The sequence below is a fragment of the Prinia subflava genome, chromosome 4 (assembly GCF_021018805.1).
Source record: "Prinia subflava isolate CZ2003 ecotype Zambia chromosome 4, Cam_Psub_1.2, whole genome shotgun sequence".
Lineage (NCBI taxonomy): Eukaryota > Metazoa > Chordata > Aves > Passeriformes > Cisticolidae > Prinia > Prinia subflava.
The window spans coordinates 13,753,679-13,781,155 of record NC_086250.1 but is presented as its reverse complement, the minus strand read 5'-3'; the positions used below and the strand labels follow the sequence as shown (position 1 = coordinate 13,781,155).

At 39.4% G+C, this 27,477-nt stretch overlaps 1 protein-coding gene across 1 annotated transcript in view; it reads left to right on the top strand.

The window, feature by feature from the left end:
* BRAF (B-Raf proto-oncogene, serine/threonine kinase) overlaps positions 1-27,477 on the top strand; it is an 83,069-nt gene that overhangs the window by 1,736 nt on the left and 53,856 nt on the right. The window contains exons 2-3 of the mRNA XM_063395571.1: positions 14,356-14,457; positions 25,436-25,699. Of these exons, the coding sequence (XP_063251641.1) occupies positions 14,356-14,457; positions 25,436-25,699 (366 nt within the window). The remainder of the gene's footprint in view (positions 1-14,355; positions 14,458-25,435; positions 25,700-27,477) is intronic.

The window sequence follows — 27,477 nt, the reverse complement described above, 5'->3', positions numbered from 1 at the left end:
AAAAAACAATTTTCGTACTGAAGGGGGTGTTTTTGAAACTGCTCTAAGTCACTTGAACTTCAAAAATGTTTTAGACTGCCAGTCACTAGATTTGATTCCAAATGGTAAATGGCATAGTGTGGCTGCTTCTGCTTCCATCCTGAATATCTTCCCTGGATGAGGCAGAGGAGGGACAAGTGGGCCAGCATGTGGAGCACCTGCTGAGCAGAAACGTTGATACATTGTCGGTATGGGTGTGAGTATTTAGGAAAGTGTGGGGGACAGTCTTGGATCAGTTCAAAGCAAACTTCTACACTGGAAATACTGAAACACATGGGTCTCAAGGTAGAGCTGGTGGTAGAGTTTTTATTTTCTGGTGTGGTTTTATTCTGTAGTTAGCTAGTTCTTCCTCAAGTTGTAGGTAATTAAGTTTTGTTTACTGTATAAGTACACCTATTACTTCACTTAAACCTGTACCTTAATGAAGTTCAAGCCCAAAAAATTGCTGACACAGTTAAAATAGAAACTATCCTTAATACTAAGACAAGCCAACCTAAAGTGTAATTCCAGTTCAAAGGGACATAAGTCAGAAAAATACTGGAGTGCTTGTAACTGACTCATGGCTGTAATGTAAGTACATGTTCTAGTGTTTTGTTTAATTGCTTCAAGACAAGGTAAATCCAGGCTTTAAAAGTAACCTTGCTGTAGAAGCCTGTCAAGGAGCATGACCTTACTTATTTAAGGTGATACCTGAAAAGGTTTCAGTTCCTGTAGTCTGCAGGGAAATGCAGCCCTGATTGCCAGAAGGCAGACCTTCAGTCCTGCACTCAGTTTCTACTTTTAAAAGGGGAGTAGACAAGAAGAATTTCTGACAGATGTTGAAGTCATCTTACACACACTTACTTGTATGTTAGAACCCTCTGGTGAACGAGATATTCTGTATTGAGATTGTAATCGAGTGCTCTGTGTTGCTTACAGCTACATCACTGTCCCTTATGAATTCTCAAGGGTTGGGGCTTTGAAAAACAATTTTAAGCCGTATTGTTCAACTCATGACCAGTTCTTAATCAAATAGTGAATTTATGCCTTTAAAAGTTGCTTTGGTAGCCTAAGTGCTGTTACTATAGATCTTCTAATAACGAGTATTATAATTCTTGTAATAAGTAATATAATAATTGCTAAATCTTTTTTCCCCCGTGCTAAAATTCAGAGTTGGTAAGGATAGTTGTCCATGCGGTCATAGAAGAGGTACAGAAAATGGCCACTTCTGGGGACAGAAGGATTTGGAAAGGGTAGGGGCAAGTGCACGTAGAAGAAATCTGTTCCTGTTCCACTGCCTGTTTGGTTGCTGGTGCTGGGAGGCCTCGGATGCAAGCTGGCTTCTCCCCCAGCATGAATTCTCGGGACAAGAGATTGTTTGGATTGAAGGTTTTCAGAGCATTACAGGGTTGTTGATATAGTAAGGAGTGTGTGACAGCTGGGAGGAAAGGTTCTGCTCTTGTTGCTAGAGATTATTTACACCAATATTAAATAATTCAAATGGGATTTTCTGTACTCGGAGCTTTGTGCCCTAAACTGCTCTTTGTGAGACAAAAATTACTTTGAAAGCTGTGAAGTGAGGGCCTGGGCTGCTGGATGGTCGTTTTCTAGGCAGCAATGCCTTAATTTATCCTGCATGAATATTAGTTATAAATTTAGAAACCTTAATCCTATGAAACAGATTTAAGGGTAAAATGGAGAATGGATGAAAAGATACATAAAATGAAAATAGAGTGAAGAGGCACCTCTATCCTTACAATTTTAAGTAAGTGATGGGTTCTCATAACATAATGTAGATACATGAAGTAAAAGTGGAGTTGATTTTGTTGCAGTAACATTTAGGGAATCTATGATGCTGGGTATTAGAACAGCTTTCCTTTAGAGTATCTATTTCTCTAAAGAGTTGGCTATTAAACATGCTACTTATTTGGAAACTTGAAACCATATGAGTGGTTTTTTACTTCATTGCTTTTGTAGTTTTGGGAATACATTTTATATTCAGTCTCAGTTACATTTCCTTGCATTTGTATTCAGTGATTGAGCTAACTTCATAGTCTGTGAATGACATCCTATTTAATTGTGAGGACAAGTTAAAGTGGAGCTGGATGTGAAGCATCTTGTAGCTAATATTCTGCAGTAGCCTATCTCAAAAGATAAGTGAAATAATTGTTTCTTTTACATAGCATGGGAAAAGCCAAGGTTGAATACTGTCTGACTTTGGGTCACAGCATCAAGAAATGCATGCTCTGGCTGAGGGAAGTCTAGAGCACAATACTAGCAGTGATGTAAAATCTGGAAAGTCGGAGCTTTGAAGAAAGACTCAGTAAAAGCTGAAGTTGTTGAAAAAATAAATGGAAATTATCAAATCTGATGCAAAGAAGAATGCAAATAACTCCTTTGCCAGGCTTGTGGTGATGACTGCCAGAAGTAGTGCGTTTAAGTGGTAGCAGAGGAGATGGTTCCATGTTACTATGAGATGTTTTTCTTTATGGCTAGGAACAGTGAAGCATGATTATAGACTTTCTGAACTTACTTATAAGCTGTTCATTAATAAACTGTCACCTCAACAGGCAAACATATGTCAGGAGTGATGGAGAAAGTTGATCCAGGTGTAAAAAAAAGACCATGACTTGGGTAACCTCTCATCTTTTTTTTTCCTTAGGGTTTTTATGATTTATTTCTGGCAAGGTGGATCAAACATTAGAACACAACCTTTAAAATACATAGGTTTAGTGGGGATAGTAGAGATTTCTGCTTATGATGTTTTTCCCAGAAGGGAATAGGATTAACAGCTCTGTCCTGTGGTAGCTTGTTTGATTACACAAAACTTGCTTAATAGAGTGGTGGCTCCTTCTGGAAAGTTGTGATGTCTTGGGAGGCTTATTTCTTATCTCTGTGGATATCCACAAACTGGTTGGGTACAAAATGTTTTGTACTGATTTTTTTTTCCCCTGACTTGTGGTCTTGCTTCTTAATTCCCATTTGTATTTTGTTGTAGTTGTTAAAGATCTCTTATTTTTAAGGCTGTTCTAATAATACCCTTCTTGACACTTGTTTAGCCAGGATTGGCAACTCTTTTGTTGCATGAAGTTAAAAATACTGTAGACCAAAGGCATTTTGGGTTTTGGTTGTGTTTTGTTGTTTTTTTTTAATGCGGATATCTTTTGATGGTAGCTATCTTTTAACGTAAACTGGTAGCCCCCAAGTTTCCTTAAGGCTGCAATATTCCACTTTTTAACAAATCTGTAGTTTAGTTTAATTAATTGTTACATCTGTCAAAAAATTTGAATGTGTGAAATATTTTGGAGGGAATTTGATTTAGAAAGAAATCTAATTTTATTTGTGCTTACAAGGGGAATAAAAGAAGGTTTTGATTGATCATGGAATTGCTAATTCTCTTCTAGTCCAGCCTTCCAAGGAAGGCGTTTCAGGTTTAACGGAGGGGGTTTTTTGAAACACCCTTTTGCCCAAGTGTAAGTTTTATTTTGAGTTTGAACCACTGGCTTCTGAAGGGTGGTGAAATGTACAGTGCATCAGAAATGCCCTGTCATAATTGTAGTCCCTACGGTGTCTGCTGCTCCCTGTCACTGCAGTTAGAGCCAAATCAATCAAGTGGTGCTCTGACACCCAGAGCTGGAGGTTTTGCCCTTTGCTGTGCCCATATCACAGCTCTCAGCCAGACCTACTCCCTTGTGCCCACTTGGTACCACACAGGTCCTGTCCTGAATTGACTCCACTCACTGATCCTGAAGGAAATCAGCATTGCTTTGCTGGATTGGTTTTCTGCAAACTTAGGGAGTGGAATCTTCTCGACATGAGGAGCACCCAGTGAGTTCCAAAACACTTGGACACTAAAGGAGTGTGGTTAGGGGGGGTAGTGGTAGTACGGTGTGTGTATCCCCCTTTTCTGTTTGGTTGTTATAAATAATCTTTGTCCCATAAAACTCCATTGGAGCCTTAATTTTTTATATTTGAATGGGAAGCTGTGCTCAGATGAGACTGCCTTAGCTGGACTTGCCAGGTTTAGGTCCTGACAATGTAGACGTTATAGTCCTGACCTTCCCTTGCCAGGTTGTAACAATCTTCCTTGGTCTCTGGAGCCCTTCTGAGCATGCCTTCTACAGGAACAGGACTGCATGCCATAGCTTTGCTGGTGTGCCAGGGATGTGAAGGTGTCTGTGAGCTTCTTGTGTAACAAGTGTGCGTTTCCAACAGCCTTGACCACGTGAGAGCTCTGGGTGCAGTCTTTCGTTTTGTGAGGTGTGAGATGGTTTTCATCATTTTCAACCGTTCACACATCTGTGTGTGAACACAGCTACTTTCTCACAGCTAGTGCAGGATACAGAAGTCAGCATGCAATATACACGTGCCTTTGCTTCAGCTTCTTTATTCCGGTTGCTCTTGAGCTTTCGGGGTGTACAGTGGAATCCTCCTAATCCTCCCTCCTGTGCACAGCTTCTTTCAAAAATGTTGAAATATGTATTCATTCAGCTGATTCTTCCTTCTGTGACCGGTGCTGAAGGAGGCTGGTTGATGCAGACCTACATGCCTTTTCCTTTTCTTCTCCTGCTTAAGCCTCTTGCTGCAAGTGTTGGGTTACTTGCACCTTTTTAGCATTTTTGAGTTTTGAAAGGAGCAGCAACAGTGTCTTTCTTTATTCTGTTTGTGATGATGTTTTAGGAATGTGGACCCTAGCAAAAAAGAGTAGAACAAGCAAAAGCCTAATTTGTAACCCTTCCCTTTGACTGAAGGCGCTGCCAGTTCAGGCAGGAGTTTTGAGGGAGCAGTGCTGCCAGTTACCGTCCCACCATGACGCTGCCCAACCAGCATGAGCATTTCAAATCAGAAAACAGAACTTCTCTTTAAAGTGAGGCTTGTTGAGCAGTGCCACATACAGTGCTCAGTATCAAATGAATTTTCAACACTATCTGTATTAAATTCAGGAGATCATATGAGTGTGTTTGAGCACTGAAGGGCACTTTTATTTTTCTGAGGTTCTGATCTAGTGAAATATTTTTGTGGGTTCCCCCAGTATACCTGCACGAAGCTTAGCATGAAGAGGCAATTCGATTTCTACATGAAACATACCAACTTTGTTTAACATCTTTTTGCTGGGAGGCAAGCAGAAAAGCCTGTTAATAAATGCTTGAACTTAGTTTAAAAATATGTTGCATAACTAAGTGCAAGAAATTTTTTTACCCTGGAAAGGGGGATACCAGCTCTAATGTCTTGATCTGTTACACAGTGAGGCCTCTTAAACAGTATCATTATTGGTAAAGCAGTTGTTAAAACAGCTAACTAACTTTGTTAAAAGTTATTAAATGCACTGCTAAGTAATTAATACTCTTCAAATGAGGTATGTTGTGTTCAGGGAACATTTCCTGACACTTGGAGCACAGACACAGTCACTTAATTGTTTTTCTTCACTTTATCCCAGATAAAGGGTTTGTTTTGAAGGTAGACATTTCGGAGTCAGAATAGTATGTCTAGTTTTTCTCTTTGTAGTCAAATTATTCCCTAATGATGTTTGAAAAGCACTATAAAATCAACCTGAAATAAAACACTTCATTATGACTAAGAAGTTGGTACTATCTCGATATTTGGAACTGGATGGTTGTATATTGGTGCCACAATGTTTGATGTGGTTTTGAAAATTTATTCATTAAACTTAATAGGTGAAATATTCTCTATAATAGGTTTAAGTAATGTAGATTTAAATGTGAATCTTCAATATCATCTGAGGTAGTTTTCAGAAAAGATTTCTTTAAGTGTTCTATAATTCTGCTAGAATACAGTTTGTACTGTCTCTTGTGACATTTTTAAGCCTATGTAAATCATTGAAATTGATGTAACTTTTTCCAGATTCTAGGTTAAGTAGTTAGTGTATTTTTTTTAAACTCTCCTAATTCTACAATGGATGGCAAGGAGCCAATTCTACCTTTTAAATGATTTCATTTTCTAAGGTGGTGCTGGGGTTGCTAAGACAGGGTGGTCTGCTGGTAGAACACAGAGTGCTGCTTAGGAGAATGTGGTTTCTGTGGCAGTTCCTATTTGACTGTTTCCCTTGACTGGGAGCACATTACTTGTGTTTTAAAAATAAAAAGAAAAAAACAAGTACATTTGCTCTGTTTCAGCTTTTGAGATTTGTTTGTTCTAAAAATAGGATACCTTAATTTCTTTATTGGATCATAGCTATTTCTAAACAAGCAGAGTATATTTGTACTTGACCAACAATTCCAGCTGTCTTTTACGTTTTCTAAACAGTTGGTAGGAAACTATGCACAGTAGTCCCTATGTAGTAACAGTTCAGTGGTGGAATATTGCAAAGTTTATAACAACTTATTTTACGGATTGATGGTACGAACTTTTAAATAGGTGCTGATTGTCTTGTCTGCATAGTCTAATTAATTGTGTACTCTGGCAACAAGAGAGAAGAATTAGGTTCTGTAGTTCAGCTGAAACTGAGTTTATTTGTTTTGTCATTTTAATTAATGTGACCCAACCTGTGTAAGAGCTCTGCTGGACAAGCATTTGCTCCTTATAGGCAATTATTGTAATTAGCTGGCTGGCTGCTTACTTTCCATCACAAATGTGGCTTTTCAACTTAAGGTGTGCAGAATCTGGTGTCTTCATGATAGTCTTTCTTAAATGTCACCAGTGCATTTACCTAGTGTTACTGGGATTCTGTGGTAGTTACCTGGCTAAAGCAAAATGTCCTTCTCAAATGGGTTAGAAAATCTAGATAGTTTATTTCCTCTTTTATTTTTTTTAAACCTGTTCCTGTCTAGAGAGAAGTTGTTGAATTCATGAATGTGAATACAGTGAATTGTTCCCGAGCTCGGTCTGTGCGTGATTCTCGTGACTGCTGAATTAGTATCAAAGTGAATAAGAGGGACTAGTAGTACTCCAACACAAAAGCCATGAAAAATATGGAATTAAAGATTTAGCTGTGCAACTGGTGGTTAATGATTTAAATGAGGGATACAGGCAGTTCTTATTTTTCCAAACACTGCTGTTCTGCTGTGGTAAAGAACATTTGTTAACTTTCCTTTTTATAGTGCTTGGAGGCAAATTCTACTTAGCAGCAAGCAGCAAAGATGGCAGGTGATGGAAAAAGTGGGAGAAGGAAAGAGAATTGAAACCTAGACAGGAAGGCTGCTGGTTCAAGGTAGCCTGAATCCATCTAACTGTGAGCTATAGGGAGGAAAGGTGACTTTTTCACCAGCTGAGATGATCCCTGGGTCCTTTGCCAAGCTGTTTTAGGCACAGTAGACTGGCAGAAAGCTAACCTTGACAAATAAAACAATTTTTCACTTGTTTAGCGTACCGAAAGGGTTCAGCCAAAGGCTTATGTTATGGAGAAGGAGTAAGGAAGAGAGCAGGGGTAAACAGCCAAGGATAATATGATAACTGCACCCATCATCTTGGCTGGTGTGAGCTGCAAAGCCTTCAGTGCCTGTGCTCTTGGTGGCTTCATTCTTACACAGAAACTGCGTGGTTCTGTTACAAGGGTAGTCTTGTTCACTGAGCTTTATCATTTACAATTATTGAATTTATTTAAAAATATATTTTAAACACTTGTTAGGAGCATTTGAAGTCTGAATTCCTTTGTTAAAGTGGAGGCAACTTAAGGGGCAAGGGCCTGTCCAACTGAAAGGCTGTTTATTCAGCTTTAAGAGTAGAGCTGAGTGATGAGCAGTTGAGTTTGTGTATAGAATTAATGAAAGCAAAAGACATAGATGACTCTCAGTTGCAACTTATGGTTTGCCAAGAAATGAGTGCTAGTTTCTGCTGTGAACTCTTCAGAAATGGTATTTTGATACTTGAGTGTTAACTTAGATGTTTCCTAGTTTTTTGGAGAAGGGTGGAAGTTGTTGGGTGTTTGGTTTTGGTGGGATGGTTTTGTTCAACAGGAGCAGTGTCAGATGCAGCTGGAACCTGAACTGCTAGTTTCAAGTTAGTCTTTCCTTCATAAAAATTGTTGCCTGTTAAACGGAAAATAGATTTTCATTTTGAAGCCTTTTAAATATTTAATTAACTGCTGTGCTTACAGCAGATGCTCACTGATCACATTACTGTATTAATTGACCTAGTTATGATCCTACTTGTCAGACAGGATGGTACCAAAAATGTTGTACGTCTTCTTGAGGATTTTCCTTCCTAAACATAGTCTTGTGCATCTTCCCTAAGGCCATTCGTCATGAGTCTAGAAAGATATGCTCATGGGCTTTTGTGGAAAAAGAGATAACAGATCCTTTTTCTCTTGGCTACAGTCACTGCTGTAGGTATTGGTGTCTGTAACTTGTTTACTAGTCTGTGGTTGTAAATTTTACAGACTCATTTTGAGCTGCCTACTTACAGACTTCGGCAGTTTTACGTTGTTGGCTATCTCAGACATTTTAAAGGACCTATAGATAAAAATGATAAAAATTATTCATTGAGATTAGTAAAAAGTTGGGAAATATGAACTAGGAAAGGCAAGCTTGATGTTGACCTTCATGTCAGCTGTGTAAAATCTCATGTGAAAGCCTTTGCAAGCTGGTTTTCAATTCAGTGAAGTTTTTCAGCTGTTGGTATTTGTCACATTTGTTTAATAAAAACTTTAACTGCACTGTTGAAAATGTGGTAAGCATGAAGAGCCAGGAGAGTAGGGAAAGTTGGAAAATTAATATTTTTGGATGCACAACTTGCAAGAAGCTTCCACAGAGAAATGGAGAGGAGCGATAGCCTGGAGTACTGGAAGAAGGCAAGGACTCTCCATCCCACTGTCTTTGCTTGTTCCAGCACATGCCTGCAGAAAATGAGAAGCAAGCTTAGATAAGAAGAGGAAGAGTTAAGAAGAGAACTGGGACCAAGATGAATGGGGCAGGTGGGGGGAAGTACCAGAAGAAGGGACCAAAGTGCAAGAAAGTGGTTGTCAGCATAGAAACTCAGGCCCACATATTCTGCATCATGCCATGCAAATGGTATGGTGGGCTGCTCTGGTACTAATCCCATTCCTATGTCCTCTTGCCTTTCACGCATCTCACTTTCAAGTTAGGTGATATATTAATCCAGCTAAAGACAATCTCATACATGACAGCTCTCTTAAGTGTTTTCTGGCAAAGTGGATCCTTGCTCAGGGAACCAAACAATTGAATTGATCGTGTAAGAAAGAAGCCTGAAAGGTCTGATTGGAATAGTATTGGGTAGGTATTGATGATTTTGTCCTCTGTATAAAGCAGTTTCCAAATGAAATGCTTAATTTTGGATTGGTTTATTCTTGAATTACATTGTAAACTCTGAGTGTTCTCTGTCATCACTAAGTGTGATAATCCAAATGCAGTGCATACTGTTCCTGGACAAATAATGCAGTTTTTTTCTTACAGAATAGGTTTGAACTTTCAGTGTCTTCTACCAAGTATGAGTCATACAGCTTAGAGTTGGGATGCACTGCAAGATTTGAGTGGTGATGCCAGGTGCAGAAAGTACGAAAGATACGTTTGCTTTGTGATGTCTCAGGCAGTTCACATTTTGACAAGCAGCAAGGGATGTGAAGATAACTTTGTGGCTTAACCTTGTGTGTACCTGAAATTATTGTCCAAAGGCTTCTTGAGCTCTCTCAGGCTTGGTGCTGTGTTCACTTCCCTGGGGGGCACTGGAACAGGCTCCTGGTGTGACTCCTGGGGATGGTCCTACGCAGGGCTGGGAGCTGGACTCGATGATTGTTGTGGGCACCTTCCAGTTGAACATATTCTGTGATTTGTGCAGCCATGGTTTTCCCTGAATAGAATGGATTCAGACTTCCACTGTATCTGACTTGCGTCTGGCTTGAAATAGGTCATTGTCTTTATTGCATTGTAAGGGAGTGCTTATTTGCAAAATTAATGGACAATTATCCACAATAGGCAGATTTAAGTTGATATATTCCAGTATATCTGGAATATTTCCAGTTGTCTGGCTGCCTGTGTCTATGTTAGCCTGCGTCAGCTTCCTTGTGTCAGCAGCACTAAAAGGAGAATCAAATCTAATCTCTTGTGATAGAGAATAACCTTAACCTAATGCTACAAGATAGGCCAGAAACATTTCTTTGATGCTTTTTTTGGAAAAATGATATGGTTATCCAAGCTGTAAAGGATTCATTACTTTGTCATGGAACTACACTTTAAACAGTGTCTCAAATCGCCGTTCTGTTTCCTATGGAAAGGGATCAAACTTGCATGTATTCAGGCAGTGCTGGATGCACTGCAGGTTTACTTTAGCATGCTTTAAGATTTCCAGCAACTGTCTCTGAGGCTGGCATCAATTTTTGTATTTCTGTAAGATACTTGACAATTGTGGTTTTATGGTTTCCTAAAGGTGTGGGTTTCATAAATATAGTGGAGTGCTCATAAGAATATGAAAGGAATAGGTCTGTTCTTTCTTAATAACTTTCAGGCAGTTTTCTTTTACTTCTAAAAAAATGTGAATAAAGAGTAGATAAAGGGTTTACTTAATTCTTTAAAAACTTGGGTTTATTTTGTGGTGTAAGAAAAAGGTCTTTGGACCTGAAGTGATTGATAAAAGGATTCCATATGCTGTGTTTTTGGTGTCTCTGTTAGGCAGTTCTTTGCTGCTGCCCTGGAATTTATGTGCTTATGGGCAATGAGACCCTTGCTGGGCCATTTTTGCACATTTGGGTTTTATTTGGACAGTTTAAAGAAACCTGTATATCTGTGAGTGCTGCTGAACTCCAGAGACGTAAGAACTCGGTGTTTTGCAGACCAGAGATGGGGCTCTATCTTGGCTCAAGGCCTGCAAGGCTGGGCTGTGCTTTTGACACAAACTGAGTTGTCTGAACAAGCAAGCCTGCAAGGTGGAAAGATGGGCTGAAGTTGCTGCCTCTTCTGGCTGTGAAAATGGAAGAGGGATGGTGGAATTTTTGTGAGGCAAAAGCTGTGGGTGCTGTGGTGGGCAGCAGCAGATTCTGAGTCCCGTGAGGTCACTTGTTCTGGGTTCCAGTAAGGAAAAGACTTGAGTTCCTTCCATTGACTTGAAGTAGCAGTAGATTGTGCATAGTAGGATGCAGTACACCTGCACAAAGGTTCATTCTCAAGCCAGCTACTTAAAGATTGCTCTGGACCATGAAGAAACTCTTAGTGTATTCACAGATGCAGGAAGCCAGAAGGTGCATTTGCTCTAAGTAAATAGAAGTACAAGTTGCCACTTAAAAGGAAATTGTGAAGCTTGGAAATTTGTTATGGCATATGTGTTCTTGTGCTAGAATATGTGTTCTTGGGCTAGAATATGCTAGTCAATACTAGATTTGTGAAAGTTCTCATCTTGTCAGAAGACTTGATGAATATGGCACACAAAATAGCTTTTCCATTTCTGTGAGCAATAAGTAATTATTTGTTGCTATGGCTGACTTTGATAAATTTCTTTCTGCCTTCAGTGTACATTTAACTGTATGAGGAGCCTTTCTAAGATTATAAAAATCCATATTAAGTTTGCCTGTAAGGTTCAGTTGTGGAAAGGCTCTTGGTTTACTGCACAGATATATACTAGGTAATTCAGGCCAATGTTTTTGGTTCCTCTGAGAAATTTTGTCTTCCATTAGACTGTAATTTCAGCTTCTTCAGGTGAAGATATTTTTATTGCAGGCTGGCAGCAAGTTTAAAATGTTTTTCATCAATCATAGAATCAGAGAATAGTTTGGGTTGGAAGGGACCTTAAAGATCATCTTGCTTCAACTGCCCTGTCATGGATGGGCAACCTTTCACTAGATCACGTTGCTCAAAGCCCTGTCCAACCTGGCCTTTAACATTGTCAGGGAAGGGGCACCCACAATTTTGCTAGGCAGCCTAAATGCATCAGATTCCGCTTGTCATGATACTAACTTAGTTGGAAGATCTCTACCCCTTCTGGCGGGCTTCCATTGTGCAAATTGCTGGTGGTGTTATATTTGTTATTTGGTATCTTTATTGTAAGAGAAGAGAGAAGCAAGGTTCTAGTTATGGACACAAAATAGAAAAGAACATGAGCCGGGAAGTTACTCATTATTGATGTTGAAAAAAAAGCATTTGGAAACCCATGTGGCAGTGGGTCATTGTTCCTGGCACTGGTGAGGAGTGCTGGCACTGGAGTGCTGTGTCCACTTAGGGCTCCCCAGTACAAGATAAAGGTGGCTGTACTGGAGGGAAGAGCTGTGCTGTCTAGACTGTCCAGGGAAGAGCTACAAAGTTGATGGGCAAATGGAAAATGGAGCCAGACTGACCAGCAGTGCCCAGTGACAGGACCAGAGGCAGTGGACACAAAAGGAAACACAAGAAGTTCCTTCTGAATATCAGGGAACGTTTTTACTGTGAGGATGACTGAGCACTGGCACAGCCTTACGGAGGCTGTGGGCTCTCCATCCTTGGAGATACTCAAAAACCAACTGGACATGGTCCTGGGCATCCTCCTTGAGGAGGAACTTGGACTGGATGATGTAAAGAGTTCCCTTCCAATCTCAAATCCTTCTGCCATTCTGTGTTGCTTTGTCAGTAAGAATCTTCCCTCTTCACCTTCCTCATTGCCAGGCAGTTAAGTGTAGTAAATTGTTCACTTTGATGAGGAAAACCTTTTCTGGGTAAAATTGCCAGAATAACCAAATAATAGACATTTTCTTAAGTACTAATAAACCTATTTCTGAAAGTAATCCTGAGATAATTCCTAAGATTGCCAGGAATTCTCAGTACATGCAGCCCAGGTTAACAGCATGTTACCAATGGTAAACAAACATCCCGAGCCCTATATTGAACAGGTCAATCAATCTGGTGTTGATTCATGCTTATTCTTTTCACCAAGCATACAACTAGTCCTTGCCATCTTTGGAAAAACTAACCAAATGCAGAAAACCTTCTCTTTGCTGCTGGTTGGCAGTCCTAGGTTCACTGATAAATGCTTGCTAGCTGAGAAGCAAGTTTGACTCCCACCATTGCCTCAGGGGAATTTACATACAGAATACTTGAGTAGCACATTCTTTCGTATCCCCCCACTCTCACTCTTTGTAGTTTGGTTTGCTTCTTCCTGAGCAAACTATTTTTGCACAACTGCAGCTTCTTGATGAAGTCTTTGTTCTGGTATCTGTTCCAAAAATTGGGCTAGAAATGAATCAATCGTTAGTTTAGTTCAGGAAATTGCTGGCAGATAACTGATATCCAGAAATAAAATGGGTAAATAAGGTGATGTGCAAAGTGCAAGTCCAGTATTTTAGATTTGTTTGTGAACTTCTCAATTTACATATTAAAACTTGTTTTGATCCATCTTGGATTGCATCTTATTATTGGTGCCTACTTCAGAATATGAAATTATTGGCAGGGGTTTTTTTGCAAAGGGAGGTTGTCACAATTTGTACATCAAGACCTGATCTTGAGACTATGTATTATGTATTATAATCCATGAAGCAGAAAAGAGATGAACTGGAAAAGTTAACAGGAATCTCTAAACTGTCTTTGGAAGAAGCACCCTGGGATGCTTTTTAGAGCATCCTGGCTCTAAAAACTCGCTTGAATAATTTTTTCTGAATAACAATATGTACGAAGGAGCAATTCTCCTCTCCTCCTCCCTCGTCCTCTGCTATAAATTTCTGATTTTGCTTGGACTTGCATCTTACATCAGTGTAGCATTATTGCTTTAAGGTTCAGTTTTGTGCTTTGCTGCCTTTTTTAGGTATAAATTCAGATTTGTAATACTGTTCACCTACAATAGTGTCCAAGACCTAAAGTGATCTCTTTCCAGGTGTGAAGAATGAGTAGCAACATGAGTGGTTTCACAGTACAATGATGTAGGTCGTCTCTGTGCACAGGAGGTAATTTTTGAGGTCATGCCCAAGGTCTGTAGCTTGCAGGGTAGACTGAATATGGAAGCTGAGACATAGAAGATGGTCTGTAAAATCAAGACATTCTGTTATCATGTAAATAGAACTCTAGGTTTTGGGTTGTGAGTATTAACACAATAGTCAGTAGGTTTAACACAATAGTAGGTTTAATAGAAGAACTCCTTCACTATATTTTGTAGTACTGGAGAAGTTGGTTTGCAAAGTCTTGCAAGGAAATACTCAGTATGATTGATTAACAAGAAAAGCAAGCTGTTCTTAGAAGTTGTTTATTCAATGGGTCCTGAATTTTAAAACCAAATATAATTTTTTTCTGTTTATTTCAGAAGCAAACTGTTACCATCACTGGATAAACAGGATAGCCTTTTGCACTCATTTATGGATAATTAAAAATTTTATTATGGACTTCTCTTACTAAATATTGAGAGATTCTTGTTTTGTTCTAGGACAGGTTCTGTAGGCTTCCTTTGATGATTAAAAATTTTAATTTTCTGTTCTAGGTGTGGAACATCAAACAGATGATTAAATTGACACAAGAACATATAGAAGCACTGCTAGACAAATTTGGAGGAGAGCATAACCCACCATCAATATATTTAGAGGTAAGTTTACATTCAAACAAATGTGGTTAGATTAATGTTGTGTTATCTTAATCTTATGTGAAGTGTCTGAGGTTAAAACTGAGAATACCTGTTGTAAAAGGGAATATTCTCCTTCTGCATTACAAACTGAACTGTCTTCTAAGAGGTGGAAAGGAACTGTAGGGGATTCCTGGGATTCAGTAGGGGAGGATCAGTGGCATGGTGTAATAATGTTGGTGCAACAAAAATGTCAAGCCTCTTGGTAGGGGCCTGGGGAGAGAAGAATATGTTTATAACAGAGAAGGGCATGCTCTGTTAAAAGCTAATATATACACACAAAAACATTTTGCAAGACTAACTTTGCCTTTAAAGCATTTGACTTCCCTTTTTTTGTCTTTGAAAAATGATCATGTATAATCCAAAAAACTGCATTAGTAGAAGGAGACTTCTTGCAGAAATACATAAAATTGCGGGGTGGGGTAAAATTTTTAAGACATTTTTAATTTACAAACTAACTACAAATTCAGTGTCTGTTTCTTTCATCACTCCAGACTGATACAGTTGTATTGACATAGAACCATTAAGAACTTAAAGAGCTGCATTCAAAAGTTACCTCTGTTAGGAATTGAACGGGCATGATGTGCTTCAAATCTGCCCTTTTCGTGCTTCTCTCAAGTATTGAAATAACTGGAGGTCAACCAGATTTCTTTTGTAGTCCTTTTATTTGTAATTGCTGCCTTAAGGTACTGGGTAATTAAAAATAAAGATCTCATTATTTGAGGTACTTCTGCCTTTATCTTAATATGCCAGAGCAGGGCACTAGGTTGATTATACAAATGTTGACATTACGTCCTTAACAGTGAAGGTCAAATGAGGCCCTCGGTGGTTGCTTCACTTATTGCTAATGTAAAATGGGAATATTGAATCAGTGCTATCACTGTTTTATCCACTCTGCTGTATTTAAGCACACCTCTCTTTTCACAAGGACTGGTTCATTCCATATGTCTGGATTTATTATTGCCACATGCAAGTGGGTTTTATTAGATTGTGTACCAAACTGCAATAATAATTAACTTAGTCTATACAAAGTCTGGATTTAAGGTAGGGAAGTTGTTAGTTCATCACGGCTATTTGTCACTTGCTTTTATTGGAGCTAAAACCTGGAAGCTCTGTGTTTGTTCTGTAGGTCATTGGTAGGGAAAAGAGCATGTGCAGTCATAAGTAGGTATTGGGAAATGATTATGACAGCATGAAGAGTAAGTCTGAAATAGTTGGTGACCACAAATCATGAAGCTGAAAGCAGATTTGCAAGTTCAGTGAGTCCGTGTGCCACTGAGATGAAGCTCCATCTCTGGCTCCTCAGTGTGGTAGGGCAGCCCATGAGGCAGAGCAGTGTTCTGCAGCTGCAGTGAGTGCCACTGGATCATGAGCACATTTTGGGGAAAGCAGTGCTGGTACTGCATAGGGAGCCACAAGCTATTGGGAGGAAGGTGAAGGGGGCTGACACTGTGCTTTTGCAGCTGTTATCCCATGAGACAGTCCTGTGGAAAGGCCCACCGTGGTTAAATAAAAAGCTTGTTCTTCTCAGCTCTTTGCTATGCGGTTCCTCCGCTTCCTTTGGGCAGGCATTTGCAGTTCTAAGCCACTACTACAGCCACTAACCTGTAAGGAAAATATCCTGATTTTGTTGGATTACTTGACTATCCAGGTAGTAGTTTAAACCTGATCACAGTGAAGCCCCAAAACTGCGGTTAAGATTAGGGAAAGGAAAAAGTTTGTAGCTGTGAGCCAAGGACTAGAAGATGGTGTGAGAGAGGAAAGGAACTTTTTATTTGGATGGTCACTAGCATAGATTAGATCATCCTCAGATGCATTTATCAAGGTGAACAGAATTAAATGCTGCAGACCTGTAATTTGTTTAGTGTGTAGACTTCCTGTGGTAGAACTGAAGTGTGAAAGAAGGAAAAAAAAAAAAAGGAAGAAATCTCTTACTGGGTGCTAGATACAGTTAGAAGCAAGATTACCTTTGACTTGGACTTCAATCCAGCAGCAGTTGTCTAGTGTGTCCTTTCTGTGCCTTTGCCACATTTTGGTTTGGTCAAGACAGGGCTTGCTTTGTGTTCTCAGCATTTACTTGGCAGCAATTTATCTGAATCTAACCTGTCACTGCTAGAGCTCATGTTTTGACTTCCTGTATTCCATCACTTGTCAGAGAAAGGGACAGAAAAAATCTGGTTGGAGCATAGAAAGACAAAGTTCTATGTAAAAAGTTTTGGATGTAGTGTGATAAAGTGTGAAAGAACATGTTTGCCTCTAGGAAATTCAGAACTAAGAAACATAGTATTTTTGATATAAATAAAAAGATGTATGTCTGATGTGTTAGAAATAGCAAATGTCCCGTGTACAGAGTTAGTGTGTGGTGTTGGATCTGAGTGTCGTCACAGACCTCTGTGGAGGGCTCCTCTTTCCCCTTAAGCTCTTCCCTGTAGTCTGTGTCTTGGTCTTGGTGTAGATTTGGTACTCTCACCAGAACACTTGGGTGGAAAGGTAATGGAACTTTGACTGTGTCTATCATCTTCTGGTATTTCTGTTTTTATTGCTTTGCAAAAAACTTGTTTCTGGCTGTAATACAGTCCTGCTTTTACTCAGAATGTGTATGGATAATTTTGCTAGTGTGTTACTTGAACTGCATTACCCTTCCCTTGGTTGCCTTACATTCACAGAATGGGTCGGGTTGGAAAGAATCTTTAAAGGTCATCCAGTTTAACCCCTCCTGAAATGAGCAGGGGCATCTTCAACTAGATTAGGTTGCTCAGAGCCCCATCCAGTCTGGCCTTGAACATTTCCAGGGATGGAGAATCCACCACATCTCTGGACAACCTGTGCCGGTGCTTTACCATCCTCATCATAAAAGTTGTCTTCCTCATGTCTAGTCTGGATCTACCCTCTTCTAGTTTAAAACCATCAGGCCTTGTCCTGTAACAGCAGGCCCTGCTAAAAAGTCTGTCCCCATCTTTCTGATAGATTGTTTTAAATATCAAAAGGCTCTTTAACTATTACAGGCTGAACAACCCCAGCTCTCTCAGCCTGTCTTCAAAGGAGAGGTGCTCCAGTCCTCTCATCATCTTTGTCGCCTTCCTTTGTACCCTCTCCAGCAGGTCAATGTCCTTACGCTGGGAGCCCAGAGCTGCATGCAGCACTCCAGTGGGCATCACAAGAGGGGCATCACCTCCCTTGACCAGCTGGCCACCCTGCTTTTGATACAGCCCAAGATATGGTTGGTTTTCTGGGCTGTGAGTGCCAACTCGTGGCCAGCTGTTGACAGCTCTTGTCCAACTTCCCATTCACCAGTACCTGTTCTGCAGGGTTGCCCTCAATCCCTTCATTCCTCAGCCTGTATTGATGCTGATTTTGAAATCCTTCTGCTGCTCTGACCTCTTTGCATCTTCCATAAAACCTGACTGACTCTTAGGGACTCCTTAAGAGAGCAGATTGTGCCTCTTGATCACCTCTTGAGGTTGCTATCAGCAAACATGTTGTCTTCTTTTAGCAAAAGTTGAAATTAGCCAAAACTAAATGTTAGGTAAGCGTTTGCTAATGAACAGTTCTGCTTTAACCCATATTGCCTTTCACTAGTTGTAAACATCTAGTTTTATTGTAATGCTTCCTGCACAACCATGGCTATTTTTATTCTTCTGACCAGTTTGACAGCTATCCGTCCATCTTCCAGTGTGCAGAGTTTCAGCATCATGGGTTTTGTTTGGTTCTTTTGTACTCCTGCCTGGCTTTACATCTTTAATTTACTACACTTCTGACTATCTGCTCGTGTTCACAGAACTTGCAGCACTTTGTGCATTGGCTCCTGGCCTGTGCTGGAGCTGCCTCTGAAGACCTGTCAAGTGAAGTTGTGGTTGAACCTGGTGACAACATTGCCTTTCAGTAAGAAGTGAAAGGAGGGGTTGAGGGGAGCAGAGGCTTATGAGAAAGCTGAAGAATTCAACAAGAAAATAATTCTGAAAATTGAGAATTCTAAGGTTATAGTAAAATTATTTGTGCATTGAATATAAAATGTACATCTCATTTAAAAATAAAAAGGAATTTATGCCTTAGTTACAGTTGCTCAAGAAATAGAAGCTTTTGTTTCTGTGTTCATCTGAGAGCGAAGACAAAATTTTCACCCCCCCTCAGATTTTTTTTCCCCAATTCAGGAGAGGGTGTCAATGCATGTTACGTCAAAAGAACTTTAAAACTGACAGCTGTTGTTGCAGCCATCATTTCAGGTTTCATCAACTGACTATGAAAAAGGAATGCTTTTCTGTAAATATTGGAAATGATTGACTTGTGCTGTGTTGAGTTCAGCGTGTATTTAATTATTCCTGCAAGAGGGGATACTCAGATTTAGGGATATCTCCTTGCCTTGATCCCTCACTCCTCAGTGATGGTCTTATGAAGGTGAGTGTGCAGCAGGGAGAGTAGAGCAGAGCGTGCAAGCCTCTGGTGGAAATGTAGTGTGAAGCTGGGGGGCAGCAAGTTGCTTGTCTTGGTCCTCCTGGGCAGGAAAATGAGGGCTCAGGAGGGAGACCAGAGCTGCAGAGAGACTTCTCTGAGTATATGTTTAAGGTACAGGGGGAGGAAACAACATGTGCTGAAGAAAGAAAAGAATATTTGTTATTAACCACATAATTTTCTTCTAATCATCATAATTAATGATAGCTTTGGAAATCTTGATATTCTCTAATATGATGGTAAGAAAGATATTTCTGTTTGTTCTGTCTGGAAGAAAGAACAAATCTAGTAAGCAATGACTGTATTAAAATCCAAAAATAGCTTGTAGCCAAATTTCCTTTTTATGTAATCTTGGCTTTTAACTTCTCCCATTCACTGTGTGACCTCAGCTCAAACAGACCCCTGGAAATCACTGTCAGACCACGGGATGGTTTGGGTTGGAAGTGACCCTAAAGATCATCAAGTTCCAATCTCTCCTGCTGTGGGCTCGGAACCTTTCAGTAGAGCAACTTGCTCAAAGCCCCATCCAGCCTGGCCTAGAACAGGGATGGGGTGTCCTCAGTTTCTCTGGGAAACCTGTTCTATGCATCACCACCCTCACAGTTTCCTCCTAATACCTAATATAAACATGCCCTCTTTCAATTTAAAGCTATTCCCCCTTGGCCTGTGACTACATGCCCCTGTAAAAAGCCCCCCTCCAGTTTTCCTGTAGGGTCCCTTTAGGTGCTGTAAGGTCCCTCTGGAGCCTTCTCCAAGCTGAGGAACCCAAACTCTGTCACCCTGTCTTCATAGGAGAGATGCTCCAAATATTTGAAATAACTGCTTGACTCAGTAGATATAGAAATATTATTAATTGTATTTTTATTTTCTTCTGGTAAAGAAGCTGCAGGAGCATCTCAGTAGTTTTTGCCACACTTTTTGGAAGCACTCTGTATGTCAGTAGCTGAAAACATCAATGATTTTCATCTTCCCACATAATTTCTTACTGCGTTATATCAGTCCTTGAAGTGCTGTTTCCCAAAATACATCATTTGTGACTCACCATGGAAAAACCCTTTTCCTAAGGGTTTGTCTAAGCATTGTAAATATTGGAAATATTTACTGCAAAGAAGGCTGCTGGTATGATACTGGGAAAGCCTGGGATTGACTTAGCAAAAATGGTTAAAATATGCAGTTGTGTATTCTTTAGGGCATCCATCAAAATTTATATTTCTTTTATCTCTACCAACAAAATAGTGCTGAAAAGGATAAGCTGGGTTAGGGAAAGGAGTGTAAAGGCCTGTACATTGCTAATAAATGCTGTGTACAAACTGGAATGGGTTGCACAGACCCAGGCTGGCCAAAAGCACTCAGTTCAAAGGTACAAGGGAGGGATCGTGCTTAAATGATTTAATCAGATTTGCTAGCCTTTGTAGACTCCTAATGACTGTTCAGGGAGGCCTTACCTATTTCAACTTCCCAACTCCTGAGTGTCCTTTTTGCCCCATGGTCATGTGTACAGTATTAGACACCAGCACTTAGCTATGAGAACTGAAGCAGCATTGGCCCATTCACATGTGAGTTGTCTGGGGTGGGGCTGCCTTCTGGACCTGTTGGTTACTTAGTTAACAGTCCAAGACTAAGCCTTTGGGGTTGGTTTGGTTTGATTTTTTTTAATTTGGGCTCTACTCAAAATGAAACAGTATGCAAATAGGTAGAATACAGTGGTATCAAAATAAGTTTTATAACTCGGTCAGCTTTGTAATGCTGTCTTGAAGGAATAATTTTCTTTCTTACTCCTACTCTTGGAAGCAATTTAAAATGAGAATTGTGGGGGTAGAGGTATGTTTGCCCCCAGCTACCGTGATTTTTATTTTTTTCCTAGCTTTCTCTTTGCCTGGACGTGTTTTATTCAGAGGTGTTGCTGTTGTCAGTTTTGAGAGTTTGGCTGTTGAACGTCAGGAGAGTATTTGATTTTTTATTCCTGTATATCTGAAGAATCTATGCAGGAGGTCAAATTAGTTAATTAAAGAAGATTACCTCTTCGCTGATCTGAAGTATGCTTATTGCAACAGCATGCAGATACAGTCTAAAATAGATCTTGGTGATGAATCTCAGATTGTTCCAGACTGTGGGATTCCAGGAAAACGCTAACGCTGCATATAGACACTGGGAAACCTGGTGGCCCTGTGGGGGAATTTCAGATTGGTTTTTACCAGCCTCTGAACAGATGCTGTTCAAATATGTTGGACCAAAACTGGAGTGTCTAAAGTTAGACTAAGTACAGATTTAGGAGTCTTACTAAATGAAGAAATCGTGACGTATGTTACTGTCTATCTTCAGCTCCCATTTAACTTAGTGGGATTTGCATTTGATCAACAGCCTAAAAGGTCAGACATTTTTTTAAATAGAAACACAGTCTCAGTTTCAAAGACCAGGAACCTGTAGTTTAGGCTTTTGAGTCTTGCAGTGTGTGGATATTATCTAAAGTTGATGGAGGAAGAGAGAGAGAGCCCGGCAAAAGCAGTTACCTGCTTGAGTTTGGACTGGTGTTCTAACGGGGTGTAGTAGGGGGCAGAGAGAAGAAGAAATCGTATTTTGCTACTTGGGTTTCTCACAGATTAATTAAAAGAACTTAACTTGTTGCTTTTTATTTCCGTAGATGGTTTTACTAGAATGTATAGCCTGGTCATGGCCCAAGAAAACAAATTTCAAATATAATATAAATGAAATGTAAGAAAAAAACCCTGCGTATTTTTGAGAAAATCCTTTGTCCTCATCAACAGAACTCTTCTGGCACATCTGTGTAACATCTCTCAAATTCTGTTGACTTCTGAGGTCAGTTTTATTTTGTCAGTAGGTTGACAAAATTTAAGAAATAACTTAAAAGCTGTTGCTCCTGAGTATATACAACAGTTAAAACTGCAGAATATATACAGCAGAATAAGAAAGCAGTTGTATTTTGGCATGTTTGCACATTGAATATAAACATGCCATTTTGTAATGCTTTAGCTGGACTTTGCAGCTTATCAGGTCTTAATGCCTTTTACTTAGCTGAAATCTCAAATGTGTTCTTACATGTATGAGACTGTTATATGATGTGTAAATACACTCATATGTAATATGATAAAAATTCACTTTTTATTCTGTTTTTGATAGCCATAGGTTTATGTGTAGATTGACAAGTTGTGCTGATTTTTATCTAATTTTCAACTTTTCAAATCTATACTTTGTGAAATGAAACTGTAAATTCATACCACGTTGGGAGCAGTCTGAGCTGTCAGTGACCCACCCTCATGACAGCAGCAGCAAACTGCACACTGGGCTGCAGCAGCACATGAAGAGGCCCCCATCCACTCATTACTGGTGTGGCTGCTTTGGGGTGGGGTTCAGCGTGGGGAAGAGAAGCTTCAGGAGGAATCTCTAAGTTCTTTCAGCCTAAAGAGTGAACCAGACTCTTCCCAGACCTGCACAGCAAACAGGGAAGGGGCAGTGTCAGAGCTGGTGAGCATCAAATTCATTTCCTAAGAGACAGTTCTTCATGGTGAGTGTGGGGTTTGAGCTCTGGGACTGGCTGCCCAGAGCTTGTGGGCTCTTCATCTTCCAAGACTTGCAAAGCTTGTTTTGGCAAGGCCCTGAGCAACCTCACTGGACTTAAAAATAATTTCTGTGCTAAATATGTGTTAGGACGAGATGACCTCTGCAGATATCTTCCAACCCTTTTTTTCTCTCTTGTGATTCTTTATCAAGTAAGATTTAAGTTTTATGTAGAACATTAGTCACTTCTTAATGGGAATATGTAAACTGCATGGATTGCAGTCTAGATTTCGTGAACTCTTCCTTCTGAAATGCCTTAAAAATCCTTGAATTAATGATTAGTTTATATTCGTCTTAATATTTTTCATGTTGTTGATCCTGTACAGACGTAACTTTAATCATTTTAGATTGTTTTTGAAAAACACTGTCAGAAATCAACCTCATAGTTGACCCAGAGGGCTCGCCCTTGACTGACTTGAAGGTTTGTGGAGCTGTTGATGCCTGTCTGCAAAGGTGGCTGTGCTACTGCAGGTCAGTTTAGCAGACAGGCCGAATCTGCAACATGATCTTTCTTTTAGTTAGAAATACTTGCCACGGGTCAGCTTTGCTGATGTGACAATCTTTGAATTTACCTCTATAGAATAATTCTTGACTTGGTGCTGTTGTCTTTGTAAGGTGTATTGGTGCTAATCGTCAGATGAAACTTGGTTTCCCCAAAGTACTTAACCTTTGTGAAATGAAATTTTATTGGAAGTATTCTGTTTCTGCTGCATGTACTGTAGCTCCTTTTAGATAAAAAGAATTATATATTTTTAAGAGAAAAATGTATTTAAAATCTAGCAATGCATTTCTAGTTCCTTTGTTTTACTGTGGGATCTTCTGCTATTACACCAAATAACCATATTGTACTTGAGAGCTTTTGTTCTCAGAAAAAATACAGAGCTTTTTGCAGAAATCTATGGTGTAGAACCCAAAGCCAGCTGCAGCTCCCAGCTTTCCATACTCATTGTTTATTCTCTTAAGATAAATCATTTGACTTGGAGTTTGCATTAGTGACAGATTAAGCTGCCAGTGTAAACATTGTAGAATTGAGTATTTTGAAAGTTGTGTGTAATTTTGTGAAGGAACTAAACCCACAAGTGTCCGGAAGCAATGTGATGTTGCGTGTGTTGGAATAATATTTTGCAATGTTCATGAGAAAGGGAAGTAAGTATTTAGAACAGTATTGGTGAAATGGTAACAGTTTATCTTTCCTAATTTTTGTTTACTGAAAATAATTCTTGACACATGAAGCTTTTACTCAAGTTTCCATGCAAAGTTGATCCTGGAAGTAGGAGAGACACATGTGTTACTGTACAGCTAAAAAATGCCATTATTTATAGTTGGGTAATCTTTGAATTTACTTTTAACAATACAGTTGGGTTAGAGTGAAAATGTTCTGGTTTTAAGTCTCAGAGTTTGGGGTCTATTTGTGAAATGCTAGGCATCTTCAGTTTTTAAAAGAAATATTAAATAGTTCTCAGTTTCTTGCAACTAATGTATGTTTATTAGAAGTGGAACCCATAAAATTTAGAATTTGCGACTATGATGTTCACCACCATTCTTTAAAATGCTTTTTCTTTCTTAGGCCTCACTGCCAAATGATGATTTTCTGTGTTAACAGTGTGAGGATGATGACACACTTTGAACGTAGGTCCATCCTCAGAGGATGCTCAGCTTTCTTAAAAAGGGAGTGATGAACCACTGTTACACAGCAAGAGCAGTTTGGATTAGATGAGACTGCACATTTAAGCTGGAGAAATAAATTTCTAATAAAATGTAGTACTGGTGGCAGCACTACTAAATGTTGGTGGTTTTTTCAATTTATTTTTCTTTCTCCACATGTAAATGCTGCAGACTTTTTGGTCAGTTCATTTCTCCTGTAACTTTAATTAGCAACAGTTATAAACAAAAAAGTGGGAAAGCAAGTAAAATAACTAATTTTAAAGAAAGAGAACCAGGAAGTGTTTTTCTTTTGTATAAATATACTTGAAAATATCTTTGTTTTGCTATAGAGAAAGTAGAAAATTCCATTCACAACTGCTTACATGTTTGACAGATCTTTGTTTCTTTGTTTCTGTAAAGGTCTAAACATGTCAGTTAAGACTGGTATGCTTCTGTAGTATGAAACCCAGGTTGCTTTTCTTGTTACAAAGTTGTGGGTAACAAACTTTGAAGAAAAATATATACTGATTAGGTATTTGTTTTATACATCTTGGCAATAATGTGACACTTGACAACGTTTAATAATGACTTAATGGACAAATTTAATATTACTAATTTTTGTGTTTGTTTAAGAAATTTGATCTGTATAATCAGGTTTTACATAAATATGCTGAAAAGTTGTTAAAAAACTTTTGAAGGATCACTTTTACATGTTTATGGATGGCTTTGAAACAAGACAAACTGTGTTGTTCTAACAAAAAGGTTTTTCGTACTCTTTGGTATCAAAGAACAGTGCCAGAGGTGAAGGGTGGTGAACACTGAGCTGGTGAGGTGTCAGATACAGATGATAAAAACCAGATTTAACCTTTCTCTTAGTTACTGCATTAGGAGTATTTAACTGTCATTTCAAGAGAATGATAAATTTATCTGGTGCACAGTAATTCAGCAATGAAGCTGGCAATATTAGTTAAAGAGTTCTTTTTTTGAATGGTTGTGAATTAGAGTCTTCAGTGCAGGTGCTTTGAAACTGTAACTTATGATTTCTTTGATCCTTTTCCTCATTTAATTTATTAAAGCATTACTTGTTGGTTCAGAAGGTGTAACATGATGTTCTTCATTGTATCCTGAAAAATTTGACCAGACCATTTTGCTCACATTCCTGGGAAACTTATATTAGTTTAGGAAGTGTTTTGTTGCACGTTTGTTCCAAATTTAGATTTCTGGTTTTGTCTGAGGCTACTGCATGATTAAAAGAGGTGCTGTTCCTTCACAGGCCTATGAAGAGTACACCAGCAAGCTTGATGCCCTACAGCAGAGAGAACAGCAGCTACTGGAATCCATGGGTAATGGAACTGATTTCTCTGTCTCCAGTTCAGCTTCAACAGACACAGTTGCATCATCCTCCTCCTCTAGTCTCTCTGCAGCACCTTCATCCCTTTCAGTTTATCAAAACCCTGCTGATATGTCACGGAATAACCCTAAGTCTCCACAGAAGCCTATTGTTAGAGTCTTCCTGCCCAACAAGCAAAGGACTGTGGTGAGTCAGTTTCTGTTCACATACTTGTAACCTCAAAATTTCCTGTATCTCTTTCCCTCTGTATGCAAAAGTTAATTTAAGAGCTGAAGAAATACCTGGGTGGAGGTCAGAAGTGTCATGATCACTGTGCTCTGCCACACTCAGTTGTTTTGATCTGTTTTGACAGGACTAACTCAAAAAAATGTCCATTATCGCAATAATACAGAATACAGAACTTTCAGGAGTTTTGTAACTATGAAGATACCTCAAGAAATATTTTTCTCAAATCAGCTTTATCAGATAAATAGTAATTTACCATTTTACAATAGTTAGGAAGGGACAATTAGCTCTATTTCTTGTATAATACAAAACTATTGATTAGCTTAACAGGGCAAGATGGAGGAAATATGTTCTATGTTGTCAGAGTTACTAAAAGCATTGAATGCTTTAGAGCAAGAACCAGCCTCTTGCAGCTAAGAAGGGCTGTGCAGGATTGCTTGGGGTTTTTCTTTTATTTTTTCCTCCCTACTCAGCATGGTGAGCATTTGTGTGGAGACTAAGATGCTTTCAGGCCTTGTGTAGAGAACTGGCTAGGGGAGGAACATAGGTGCAATTAGAGGGGTCAAGAAGTGTTGCCCACAAACTGATTGGAACCTGGTGTTTATCAGTTTTGACATTACAGTGATTCCTGATGTCATGGAAGAGTAGTTCACTTTTTGCTGCTAGAGAAGGGATTCTTTTGTCAGTTAAGAGCTGCCAACTGAAGAGCCTTGCTATGTCCTGTAGAACAATACACTGCAAACTGTGATACATGAAATTATTGACAAGCCATAGCCTAGGCTCTGTTTGGCAAGGTGGTGCATAATCTACACTTAGCACCGGAGCAGTGTTTCCAGAGAAGGTGGGAAATGAATGGAGAAGTGCCCATGTCAAACCAGGACGTTTTGCAGCGGTCAGTCAGGTGTCAGCTGTCTCTGGATTGTTGCTGTCTGCTGAATTTGAGGTGCTGGTAGAGATAAGAAAACATCAACTGAGTAGTGCTGGGCATTGGAACATGTCCTCACCCCTTCCCTATCACTTTCCTTTCATCCTTCCCCCACTTCACTGAACTTAAGACTTATAGTGGGAAAAACATTGGAGGGCATTATTTTCACCTGACTTTTTTTTTTTTTGTAAATGTTGCTTGATTGTTCAAGATATTGCTGAAGATGGAAAGTAATATTTGTGTTTTGACCTAGAGAATGGGAGTTTAATGTTGACTGTGACCAATGTGCAGAATGTACAGTGTGAAGCCAGGTTGAGGAAAGTCTAAGCACACAGTACTACCCAGAGTGAATTCTGGAGAGAAGATTTTGGAGGGACTCTGGTTTCTTCATGTGTTCTGTCCCACCCTGTTTGGCTATTTGCAGCCCCTGTCATGAGGCTCATAATTTGGTTTTGTTTCTTTCCTGTAAAGGATCACAGCATATCACTTCCTGCACTGTTCTGTGCATTACCTTTTTTGTCTGTCCTATGTGTTCTCCTGTCCTCTAACCCACATAGTGCAATTCTACTCTTGCTCTTTTCCCCTCATCTGCAATACTCTTGTTCTCCTTCTTGGTCTCTCCCTTTTTACCTCTTCCTCAATCCTGTTTTATTTTTTACAGCACTAAAACTGTAGTTTTATTTACTTTTATTTTTTACAGCTCTTTCTAGGGGTTTTTATGGGCTATGGGAGGCAAGCATGGTTTAACTTGGTTGTAGTCAGGGAGAGTCTCTTGCTTCTGTCCCCACTTTTCTAGTGGAGGCTGAACACTATT